The 12,978-nt window shown below is 41.0% G+C and overlaps 1 protein-coding gene across 4 annotated transcripts in view; it reads left to right on the top strand.

Moving 5' to 3' along the window:
- Positions 1-12,978, top strand: part of FKBP15 (FKBP prolyl isomerase family member 15) — a 53,167-nt gene that overhangs the window by 1,678 nt on the left and 38,511 nt on the right. For all 4 annotated transcript variants that reach the window (XM_070251132.1, XM_023628677.2, XM_023628676.2 and 1 more), the window contains exons 2-4: positions 5,525-5,640; positions 11,760-11,844; positions 12,291-12,360. Coding sequence is in view for 2 of the 4 variants with exons in the window: in XM_023628676.2 (XP_023484444.1) it covers positions 5,525-5,640; positions 11,760-11,844; positions 12,291-12,360 (271 nt within the window). In the remaining 2 variants the exon portion in view is untranslated. The remainder of the gene's footprint in view (positions 1-5,524; positions 5,641-11,759; positions 11,845-12,290; positions 12,361-12,978) is intronic.

Raw genomic sequence — 12,978 nt, 5'->3', positions numbered from 1 at the left:
ATGACAGTCATGTGCTCTTTTCCAGATTCCTGGCCTGAGATAAGTTCTTGGTGGCTCAGCTATACTGCTTTCCTTAGCTGGCTCATCAAGGGCCGGAAACACTTGAGTTCTAGGCATGTGACTGTGCTCATAAACATAGACAACAGCTAATTGAATGATAAAAGTCTTAGTTAACAAAGCTATACAGATAATTTATTTTTGTTCCCAGTAATAACCAGAAAAGCCAAATCAAATTTAAGATTGAGAATATAGAAAGATTCACCAGCGTTCTCTGATACAGCTATTCCTTTTTTGGTTTTCTCTAAGGAAGTAGAACGTATGACAGTGAGTGCTGCAGCTGCTTTTCAGTTCCTCTTTATAACTGTAATTTACTGTAAATATATTTGCTTATTAATTTTTGGATATTCTTGATTTACATATATGACTGACTTGACTCCATTTAGGATATTCAAGCCTAATAGAAGTGGGAGTATTGGTGCTAGGATGGCTTTTTAGATGATTGATAATCTGTATTTCAAGTTTCCAGGCCTCTTAAAGTCCATGGTTAACCTAGAAATAGTAATCAGGAGGCTTGCTTTTATTTTTGTTTTTTGTTTGAGCCTTTTCCCCACTATTGTGACTTTAAAATGAAGAAATAGGTGAGTGCCTGCTAAGTGTCTGTTACTTGGCTTTAGCTAATGCAGACAGGAATAAGGCACAGTTCCTGCCCCTCAGAAACTTCCATTTTTGTATTAGAAGAAAATCAATCCAGTAATAATAATCACAAAGCATTTTTAAGGGACCAGTTATGTATATACCCGTTTTAGATTATATAAAAGTTACATGTAGGCATGGTAATGATAAATCACCACTGGAGAGGTAGAAAAAAGGTAAATCTGGAACTGGTCATCAGAAGCATTTTCGAGTTCTGTAAAAGATATGGAAAAGCTTAGATTCTAATGTTGATTCTGCCCCCAATTAGGAGTGTGACTTTGGACAAGTCACTTCCCATCCTTGGCTCTCCATATCTTGGCCTGTTAAATAATGGGATTTGCCCTGGATGATCCTTGAGACCTTTCCCAGTTCTGTGGTTTTGTATTTATGCTGATGTAAGTTCATAGTTGCAGGTCAGTTTGTGCATGTGTTGGGCATGCTTTCTCCCTTACAGGGGTAGCTGAGTTGAATCGACATTTTAAGGTAATAGAATGTGTGCACATGTATATAAAACATATATTGTGTACTTACTCAGTGCCAGACACTGTGCTAAGTAATATACACACATTATCATTTTTATTTCTCCCTACTACTCTATGAGCTAGTTTCACTGTTGTATCCATTTTACAAATGGGAAATTAAGGCTCAGAGAAGTAAGTTGCCTGAGGTCACACAGCTAAAAAGCAAAAGAACCTGGATTTGACATCAGGCAAGCTGATTTCCACCAGACTGCCTGTGAGCCGTTATTATTATTGTAGGAGTAGCTATTTGATGCCACAGTTCATGAAAGAAGTACTTTAACAACAAAAAGAATTGCCATTTATTGAAACATACGACATAAATGTGTGTGTTATTGTTTATGATGAGAAAAGAAAAGGAGTATAAAACTAAGGCTAAATAGGGACTCTGGCATCCAAATACATTGGCTAACAATTACTTTTAAAGTATAATTAATACTGTAATGACTTTTTCCATGAATTATAAACATAGAGACGTAAGCCCGGAGTTAGCAAGCCCATTCTTTCTAACATAGTTAGGGAGATATGTACATTTCAGAACACTTAAAAGTGGAAAAATGTAATAATTGACAAGAAACTTATGCCCCTCAGTCTGTATACAGTTCATTTAAAAATATTAATGGAGGGGCTGGCCCCGTGGCTGAGTGGTTAAGTTCGCATGCTCCGCTGCAGGCGGCCCAGTGTTTCGTTGGTTCAAATCCTGGGCGCGGACATGGCCTTGCTCATCAAGCCATGCTGAGGCAGCGTCCCACATGCCACAACTAGAAGGGCCCACAACAAAAAATATACAACTATGTACTGGGGGGCTTTTGGGAGAAAAAGGAAAAAAAAAAAGAAAGAAAATAAAAATATTAATGGAAAATAGAATTAATCTGAAAGATAATTGGATTGACCTGGCTTTTGGATTGATTTTGCAATCATCAATTGGCTGACCTTTAGGACATCTATGGAAATATAGTTCACCTATGACACTTTTGTCTTTCCCTTGAAATAAAACATGCCTGCAGAATTAAAATAGCAAATCCAATACCCATAGTTTAATGAAGCTAACACAGATATTGTTTTCTTATCAATTATCTGCGCATAAGCTGTTATATCTTAACTAGGTTCTAAGCTTTGTAAATTTTTCACTGTGTTAAAGGCATTGCCCAACTCTCCCAGAATCCTGTTCTTTTAGGGAATCTGCCCAGATTACCCTGGCTAAAAGGAGACATCTTGGTCTCTTCTAAATTTCATAAGCTTTTGTCGATGTCTTATTTAGACCAGCACTGCTCTCTACACTTGCAACCTCATTTAAACCTTTTAGTCCTTTAAAGTAGGCATCGTTGGCCCCATTTACAGGAAACTTGAAAGAAACTTAAAGTACACCACCTTGAGGAAACAAGGTGATAGTTTCAAATCATATTAAATTTATTTTGCAAAATGTTAGTATGTAATATACATTAAAGTTGTTGGGGAAAAAGTCCAAAAAAAGTTGTTAGGGAGTTTCAATATTTACTTCACCTAAACTAAGGATGCCTCTGCAGAAGAGGAGCTCAGAGCTAGACTAGACTTTGAGTCTATTTATTGGGCCTCTTACATACTAGACCGTAGGCAAAATATACAGGCAAGTGGTGATTATAATAAATAATCAGGGGGCCGGCCCCGAGGCTGAGTGGTTAAGTTTACATGCTCTGCTTCGCTGGCCCAGGGTTTCACTGGTTCGGATCCTGGGCGCGGACATAGTACCACTGGTCAGGCTGTGCTGAGGCGGCGTCCCCCATAGCACAACCAGAGGCACTCACAAGTAGAATACACAACTGTGTACTGGGGGGCTTTGGGGAGAAGAAGAAGAAGAAGGAAAAAAAAAAAGTTTGGCAACAGATGTTAGTGCAGGTGCCAACCTTTAAAAAATAAATAAATAAAAATAAATAATCAATTACCATGATACCTCTATAGAGTATGTGTCTGCCTGTTATACATTCTCATATTACAGTTGGCAGCTATATATTATGTAATGTCTAATTCTCTTGTTAGGGTATGTAAATTCCTTGAAAATAGAACCCAGTTTTGCTCAGCGGTGTGTACCCAGCACTTAGCCCAGTGTGTGGCACATATTTCTTGAATGAATAAAGTATAGGGTTCTATAGGAGCCCCTAGGCAGATCATCTAACCTAGACTTTGAGATTAGGGGCAGCTTCCAGGGGAGAGGAGGAACCGGAAGAATGCTTCAGGCAGAGGGAACAGCGTACGCAAGGGCCGGAGTTTGGAAAGACATTGCCTTATTTGAGAAACTAAAAGTACCTTGGTGTGGCTGTAGCACACACTTGGAGATGAGAAATGGCCAGAGAGGAAGCTGGGGAAGTAAGGAGAGGCGAGGTCTTGCAGGGCCTTGTAAAGCTGTCTTGTGGAGTTGTTTTTTTTTTTTTTTTATCTTGGTAATATTGAGGGGTTATTGAGGGTTTTAAGGAGGAAAGAGAGTTGGTCAAATTTGGTTTTTAGAAAGACCACTGTGGGTGCAGTAGGGAGGAGGTAAGACCAAGGCAGGGCAATGAGTCGGGAGGTTGCAATATTTCAAGCTGATAGATGTGATGGTGGCCTGAACTAGGGAAGCGACAGAGAGAATGGGGAGAAGTGAATGGGTTAAAGAAATATTTAGCAAGTAAAATCAAATAGACTCAAGGATAGGTCATGAACCAGGGGGAAAAAGTCAAGGATGATGCCTAGGTTTCAGTTTTGGTTGTGGATGTTTGCAGAAAAGAGTTAACACAGTAGACCTGAGACTGTTACCCTTAGAAAGTCCTGTTTACAAGGTTGGCACTTGGCTGACACCTGGGAGCTTGATTGGCAAACAGTTCCCCACACTGATACAGAGCTTTCTGTAAATGATGAGTGCTTGCTGTTCCTAAACTGTCTGTACAAACAGTTGTTTGTACTGAACCTTGCTTTCCTTCCACAAGTCTAGAATTTTGGTACATGCTAGAGGGTTTCTATGTGACCAGCCTTCAATAAAAAACCTTGGGCCTGAGTTTTTAGTGACTGGTAGACCACACTTCACACATGTTGTTACAACTCATTGCTGGAGGAATTAAACTTGTCCTGTGTCACTCCACTGGGAGAGGACTCTTAGAAGTTTGCTCCTGGTTTCCCCGGGACTTGCCCCAATGCGCTTTTTCCCTTTACTGATTTTGCTGTGTATCCCTTCGCTGTAATATATCTTAGCCATGAGTAGTACAACTATATGCTGAATCCAGTGGTCCTTCCAGAAAATCACTGAACCTGTGCGTGGTCTTGGGGACCCCGACACAAAATGTCATTCACCCAGAGAGGGAGCACAAGAATAAGAACGGGTTTTGCTGGGGCATTGCGGATTGGAAGATAGGAGCTCTGGTTTGGACATATTGCATTTGTGTTGCCTGTGGGGTATCTGTGTTGTCTGGCACTCAGGAGCAAATTCTGGGCGGGGGATACAGATTTGAACATCATCAGCATTTGAATAGTACTGGATACCAAGGTAAATGAATTAGATTGCCAAGGGAGAGAGAGTATGAAGTCTCGGGGACATGGACACTTAAAGGTTGGGCAAAAGAGGAAGAATCCAAGGAGTTAAATGAGGAGCCAGAGAGATGGGAAGACAACAAGAGAGGGATTCTGTTGGCATTTATTAATGTCTTATTTGGGCCAGCCTCTCCACCCACCCCTACAGGTGTCCCCACAGAAGTCAGGAGAAGAGTTTGTTTGAAGAACAAATTAGTTGACAGTGTTAAAAGGCAGCATGAAGGCCGAATAAGATAAGGACTGATAAACTGTGTGTAGTAACAAAAAGGTTGTTAGTGACCTTAGCAAGAGCAATTTCAGTGGAATGATTGGGGCATGAGTCATTGCAAGGGATGATAAAGGAATGGTTCTGCCTGTTAAATGAAATGATAAATGGGACCGTGTTTGATGGAATAAGTTTGTAGTACAGTTTTATTTCAGTTTAACCAACTAGTAAAAAGTAGGAAACTATGACTTGCTGAAGGCAAGAGTTTACAGTTTCAAGAGACCATAGAGAGCATCTGGACCAGTCCTCTCAATTTACAGATGCAGAAGCTGAGGTCCAGGAAGAAGAAATGCCTTGAGCAAAGTCCTGTGGACGCGCAAGGTCAGCTGATGCTGTTCACATCAGAAATACAATCTTGATTTCAAAGACGCTTAGCTGCCACTTTCCGTATGGAATGGTAGGATATACAGTCAAGGAGGTATTTGTTCAAGGTTAGAGGTGAGCAACTTTTATAACGATTCCAGGTTTGAGATATGTCCAATGAAATGACATTTTCATTTTCTACTAACAGCACCAGATTGGCTTCTCTCTTTGGACTGGATCAGGCAGCTGCTGGCCATGGAAATGAATTCTTCCAATACACAGCCCCAAAGCAGCCTAAGAAAGGCCAGGGAACAGCAGCAACAGGTAAGTTAAGAGGTTAGGATGGGCCCCTAACAGGTTACTCGGAAGGGTAAACAGCCTTCCAAAAGTGGTATGCCAGGTCGTCCATTCTTTTTTTTTTTTGAGGAAGATGAGCCCTGAGCTAATGTCTGCTGCCAGTCCTCCTCTTTTTGCTGAGGAAGATTGGCCCTGAGCCAACATCTGTGCCCATCTTCCTCTATTTTATATGTGGGACGCCTGCCACAGTATGGCTTGATAAGTGATGTGTATGTCTGCACCCAGGATCCCACTGGTGAACACTGGGCTGCTGAAGCGGAGTGCGTGAACTTAACCGCTACACCACCAGGTTGGCCCCAGGTCGTCCATCCTTGATCAGTCTGGCCAAGCTTACCACTAATGGTGTGTGCCTATCTAAGCTCTGAGATCCTGAATTCCGGCAGCTAGAAAGTGTGCCCTTTGTTGGAAACTGATGGAGGAGGGTCGTAGGCAAGCACATCTGCCCCATGTGGACGCCACTCTTCAAAACTCTGCACAGGGCACTCTAAGTAGGTTCTATCCCATGTTTTGGCTGGAAGGAAGAGCTGCTTTTCACTTCGTTCACCTGAATGGGTTAGGTGGATGGGTATAGACAGCGAATTTTTCCCAACTAGGTGATGCTCAGTGCTCTTCCCCTGTACCTTTCATCATGACGGACGCAGGAAACATTGAATGAACATTTGTTGAATGAAGGGAGAGAAAGAGGGGCTAATGTTTCTAAAATGCCTGCTATATATCTGGTCTCAGGTACTTTACATATATTTTCTTTTTTCTTTTTTGGTTGAAGAAGATTCACTCTAAGATAGCATCTATACCAATCTTCCTCTGTTTTTCAGTATGTGGGCTGCCAGCACAGCATGGCTGTTAGCAGAGCAGTGTAGGTCCATGCCAGGGAATTGAACCCGGGCCACCAAAGTGAAGCATGCTGAACTTAACCACTAGACCACCGGGGCAGGCCCTATATATTTTTTCATATTTAATTCTCAGAACAATTCTGTGAAATAGGTGAGCTCACCACCATTTTAGAAGCTCAGAGAGGTTTAGGGACTTGATCAAAGTCATACAGTGGTAAGTGACAGAGTTGAAATTTGAACCTTGCTCACTGCAAAGCTTTTCTTCTTGCCTCTATACTTTGCTGTATTTGAGTAAGAACCTGAAGAGGAGTGAGGGACTGATAGAAATTGCCCTGAGCAGAACAGTTGATGAGGGACATAAAATTAAATATTTATTGGATAAAGATGAAAGTGTTAAGTGCCTTTTGTGTGCTAGGCACAATGCTGGCACTGAGGATGTTGTTAGTATACTTAGGGTTGAATAATTGCCACAGATACCATGTGGCCTATAAAATCTAAGATATTTACTGTTTGGCCCTTTACAGAAAATGTTTGCTGACCCGCTGCTCTAAATCTTACCTGTCCCTTTTGGCAGCTTTGCTGTGGATTGCTGGTCCTGTTCTCTAAGCTATCACTTGGCTGAATTTCTAGTAGGCTATGCCTTTACATTTCCTCTGGCACATCTCTTCATCAGCAGTGTGCTTCTGACTCAATTTAAAGTGGTTGAGTTAATGGATGTGGATGAAAATAACCTCAGTTCCCACTGAATGAAGTAACTTAATTTTTTTAATCAGAAAACAGCTATGAGTTAATTATACTTTTAAAGGGGAATTATAGAGGCATTTCAACTTAAAAAAATTACCTATACAGTCTTATGTGGGCATTTACAAATAAAAAAATGAAGTAGTGGGCCCTGCCTGGTGGTGTAGTGGTTAAGTTTGTGTGCTCCGCTTCGGCAGCCCAGGGTTCTCGGGTTCCGATCCTGGGTGTGGACCTATACACCACTCATGAAGCCACGCTGTGGAGACATCCCACATACAAAATAGAGGAAAAGTGGCATGGCTGTTATTAGCTCAGGGAGAATCTTTCTCACCAAAAAATAAATAAAGTAAAAAAATAAAAAGCAATACAGGTGGCCCTCTCTGTTCAAAGAACATTTATATAAGAAGTCTTTGTGAGGAAGATGGCTACAGTGTAGTTCTTGAATCTTTTCAGATCTCAATGTAAAAATGGAAAGAGCAACTAGATATAAAAGACAAACCTGTGGATGATATTTACAACAAAACCAATTGAAGGGGCTGGCCCCGTGGCCGAGTGGTTAAGTTCACGCGCTCCGCTGCAGGCGGCCCAGTGTTTCGTTAGTTCGAATCCTGGGCGCGGACATGGCACTGCTCATCAGACCACGCTGAGGCAGCGTCCCACATGCCACAACTAGAAGAACCCACAACGAAGAATACACAACTATGTACCGGGGGGCTTTGGGGAGAAAAAGGAAAAAATAAAATCTTTAAAAAAAAAAAAAACCAATTGAAAAAGAATCCCCATGAATCCCCAAACACAAGCAGATATGGACATACCACTAACAGCCACGAGGCCTGCATGGTATCAGTATTTGCATGGGAAAAAACAGGGAAGCATTGGGAGGATATCTGAATCTGAGAAAGGAGGACCCAAAATAGTCAACAGGTCTCCATGGAAAATATGGCAGACCAAGTGAAACTGGAAAGCATTTTGCCCACTTAGAGGGTACGTACAAGGGGTGGATGACAGGAGGACTGAAAGAACTGGAGCCGTTTTGCTCCCATGAACTTCTGAAATTCACCCACTGTGGTGACCTGCCAGGACAGGTACTCACACTGAGAAGAACCTGCTGGGAGTGGAATTGAAACTGAGAATAGGCATATTAGAGTCGAAGGAGAGAGGATCAAATCAAAGTAGGCATGGAAATAGAGTTAGGAAATCTTGGGAGGAAGCCACCCTATTTTTGAACTCTATATAAAAAAAAAACAGAAGAGGGACCTCTGGAATTAGGAAAGCCATGCTGACCCACACCTCCTTCTAAAAGTTCAGAAAAGCAAATTTCACTTAAAAATGAGCAACAAAACAGTGTCAGAGTCTAACTCTATGCAAAGTTATTACAAGAACAGGGAGAGCAAGGAGCAGAATAATATCCTTATAGACAGTGAGAGTTCTATTCTGTGAGAATGTCTCTTACAAATTGATAAAAGCTACAGCCACCTAACATTAAGAAAATAATATAAGACATGAAATGAGAACGTAAATGAGAATTAGAAAATCTCAGAAGTAAGTGACAGGACTCAGGTGAGAATTAGAGATGTAAGAAAAATTGTTTCAGAAACAAAGACTAAAATAGAAGGAATACAAGAATTAATAAATATAACAGATTATGCCTTATAATTCGGCGCTCTCACTGCTTTGGCAGCCTGGGTTCATTTCCGGGAACCACACCACCTGTCAGTTGCCATGCTGTGGTGGTGGCTCACATGGAAGAACTAGAAGGACTTATAACTAGGATATACAACCATGCACTGGGGCTTTGGGAAGGAAAAAAAAAAGGAAGTCCTTGTGAGTAGAGAATTCAAGACTGTACAACCATCATTTCAGAGAGGAAGAAATGTTACACCAATGAGAAGGTCACATGATTGTGGGCATCTAATTCACTCGTCCCTCTAGCAAATCGACGACCGACCTTCCATCTCCAGGGCATTAGGTAGGGAGATGAGTGTACGGGGAGAAGCTGAACGAACCTGAAGGAGGTTGCTAGACGGACCTGGGAGACAGTAATTTTTCTCAGTGTTTCAGACTTGGCCTGCTAACCTAACTCTGGCCTTAGTTACTTTTTCTTTCTGTCGTACACTGCTTAGCAGGAGAAAAGTTCTATCGTGGTATTACATACAGCTGGAAATTGCTAATGAATTCAAAACTATGTCGTAGGTTTTTACAAAATGATAAGGAAAACCAGGCTAGGAAAATAAACAACATAAATGGGCAGTTCATCAAAACAAATCTATAGAAAGTGTTAAAATGTCTGCTTCCTTCTAATCAATAAATGCAAATGAAAACAACAATGAGATGGCATTCCCTTTTCTCTACCTCCCTCTTCCCCTTGGTAAAGATTTAAAAAGATTATCCTCTCTTGCTGCCAGGGTTGCCGAGCTGGTATACTCATACTGCTGGTGGGAGTGGAAACTGGTATGGCATTTCGCAAGGGCATTTGGGCAGGATGTAACAAAACTTTAGAATTTTTTACATTCCTTCACTTCATAATTCTATTTCTAGGAATTTAGTCTAAGAAAGTAATTAGAGATGCATATAAAAATGTGTGTTTTAGGGCCAGCCCAAGGCTCAGTGGTTAAGTTCGTGCACTCTGCTTCGGTGGCCTGGGGTTCACCCGTCTGGATCCTGGGTGTGGACCTACGCACCAGTTATCAAGCCATGCTGTGGCAGGCATCCCACGTATAAAGTAGAGGAAGGTTGGCACAAATGTTAGCTCAGGGCTGATCTTCCTCAACAAAAAGAGGAAGATTGGCGGCGGATGTTAGCTCAGGGCTAATCTTCCTAAAAAATAAAAATGTGTTTTAAGGATGTTCACCATAGCATTATTTATGATAGAGAAAAATTGGGAACAGTCCAAAGACATGTCAAACAGTAGGAAATTGGATAAATTCTAGTAAAGTTGTAATGTAGTATTTTATGTAATCACAAAAAAACATTTTTAGGACTATTTTGTCTTTGTTTTGGAGACTGTTTTGAAGAGTATAAGGAAATGTTTATACTAAGTGAGAAAAGGAGGTTGTCAAATCATATCATTAATTTTGTTTAGAAAAATATAAGAAAAAAGCCTGTGTGTATAGAAAAAGGACTAGGAATAAATACATCAAATTATTGACATTTATTTTTTGGGTGTTGAGATTACAGGTCATTTTTCTTTTCTCTATGTGTTTCTATATTTGCAAGTTTTCTATCATATACGTGTACTCTATAATCAGAAAAAAATGTCAGTACTGTTAAAAACTGAGTAAATTTTAAAGATCTTATTGGCTTTATTTAACAATTCGTGAATCACACAGCATCCAATCTAGCAGAGAGAAAGGAGCTCTGAGGACCTGTGCAAAATGAAAGACTTATAGACCGACTCGGGGGGGGGGAACAAGGAGGTTGTACTAGGCAAATAAGCAAGTTGGTTATTGTGAGGTTACATTCTTATAGGGGATGGCGGGAGTCTATCGGGCAGATTACCAAACTGGTGCTGATCAGGTGATTCCTGATTGACTGGTTTAAGATTCCATTTCTGGGAGAACCGAGACTGTAAGTCCTGGTTTGGTGATGTGGGAGTTAGTATAAGTGACTCCATTTGGGACCTGTTGTCTTGTTTTTAACAAAACAAACAAAAAAATCAAACAAGGATACTTTTGAAAATAAATTCTTAGTTATTACATCCATGCCAGTGTTCTTACTAGTCTTCCATCAACGTATTCATATGGAGAGTGTAATATGCGATTTACTCTAAATATACTATTTTAAAACGTCAGTGTTACTCTATACCACTGCAAAAGTTAAGTAATTGATGTGATCTGAATGTCATAAATTTTCTACCCGAGAAGTAAGGAAAGAGGAAAGAACTATTTTTATTATTACAGTTGTCAAAATGTTGGAAGGAGAAAAGAAAGTAGATGGAATTTGAGCTTACGTTCTAGCCAGTGCTTCTTTTCTAGCCCAAAGACTTGTTTGGAGTGGAGCTGGAGTCCTGGGTTCCAGTCCTAGGCTGGCTACTATCATCGTGTGAGGCACTTGCTGCTTGGAGCCCCAGTGTCTTCACCCCTAGATGAGGTTACAGGACTGTCTTGTTGATCCAATGAGGATAATGGTCATGAAACCATTATACCACTAACTGTAAGGTGTAAAGAAGAATTTTGAAGCTGCTTTAATGGTTAAAATCAGTTTCAAGGGGCTGCCGTGTGGCCGAGTGGTTAAGTTCGCCTGCTCCGCTTTGGTGGCCTAGGGTTTCACCGGTTTGGATCCTGGGTGCTGACACAGCACTGCTCATCAGGCTTTGCTGAGGCAGCGTCCCACATAGCACAGCCAGAAGGACCTACAACTAGAATATACAGTATATACTGGGGGGCTTTGGGGAAAAGAAGAGAAAACAAAGATTGGCAACAGATGTTAGCTCAGATGCCACTCTTTAAAATAAAAAAAAATCAGTTTCAAGCAAGAAATGAAGGACAACTTTGTTTTCTTCTTCATTTTCAGGAAATCAGGCAACACCAAAAGCAGCACCCACCACCACAGGCACTCCCACCATACTGTTTGCAGCAGTAGTCCATGCATATCGATGGTAAGCAGCTGAGAAGGAGTGCTTTCTGCAGCTGGCGGGCGGGAGGGTGGGTTAAGCCCCTATCTTTTCCCTGTAAGCCTCTGTTCATTGCAAAATGGCTCCTCAGTCCTTCCATAGACAAAGTATCAGTAATGCTTTTCAATATTTCAGTTGGAGAATTCTGCACATAAAACTTTGAAGTGCCATTATCCTGTCTTCTCTCTCTAGGAAGTGCTTGTATCCTCAACAGCTGCCTTTCTAAGTGCTCAAAGGAAGCCACTCCACTGAGCTATCATGAATAGTGAATTTAAAGAGTAAAGAAGTTGTGTAAGAGCTTTGAATTATGAACTGCTCACCTCTGTCTGTTTCTAGAGGCTGAATGACTAGATACGCCACTTCTATATGGCAGAAAAAGAAGCTGCTTCTACTTAAAGTATTAATACCTGTTGTTTTTCTTGCTTCTATAGCGTAAATGGTCAATACATAAAGCAGGGCAAGTTTGGTGCTGCAGTCCTGGGGGACCACACAGCCAGAGAGGTGAGAATGCCCCTACGTCTCATGTACATTCAGGTGTCCCATGTCATACCGACGAGCTGGTTTTTATCCCAACTTGCCCCATGTCTCATGTGTCAGAGGATTAAGATGATTGTTTGTATTGAATGTGAATTTTTAGTGTCAGGTATACAGTAATGTTTATAGTCACATTTTGCTGACTTTTGTGCATTAAAACAAATCCGACCACTCAAAATCTTTGTTTCACCTTTGTGATATGGACTTAGCTTAAGAATTTGGAGAGTTTTGGAGTAAACCATTTACCAAGGACATTCCTTTGTTAGGTAATAAACAACACTGAGTGTACTACCGAGAGCATTATGTCTTTAAGCTGCATGAATGACCAGCGTTTGTCCTTTGAAAGTTTGATTATGAGATGGGCAGTTGATCACACTGTATAATGTTGGTTTGGGTCAAAGAGAAGAGGTAGCTGGAAGCCCTGGAACTGATTTACTTGTGGGTTGTATCTAGCTTCAAATTCTGCTCCAGAAAGTTTTGAACATGGTTGAAATAAGTATAAGAAATTACAGAATTTCAGAGATCCAGAGACCATGGAGTCCATCCTCCTCAGAGACTCTGAGACCCAGAGAGATAAGATGACCT

The sequence above is a fragment of the Equus caballus genome, chromosome 25 (assembly GCF_041296265.1).
Source record: "Equus caballus isolate H_3958 breed thoroughbred chromosome 25, TB-T2T, whole genome shotgun sequence".
Taxonomy (NCBI): Eukaryota; Metazoa; Chordata; class Mammalia; order Perissodactyla; family Equidae; genus Equus; species Equus caballus.
Note: the sequence above shows the minus strand (reverse complement) of the source record. Positions and strands in the feature narration are given on the sequence as shown.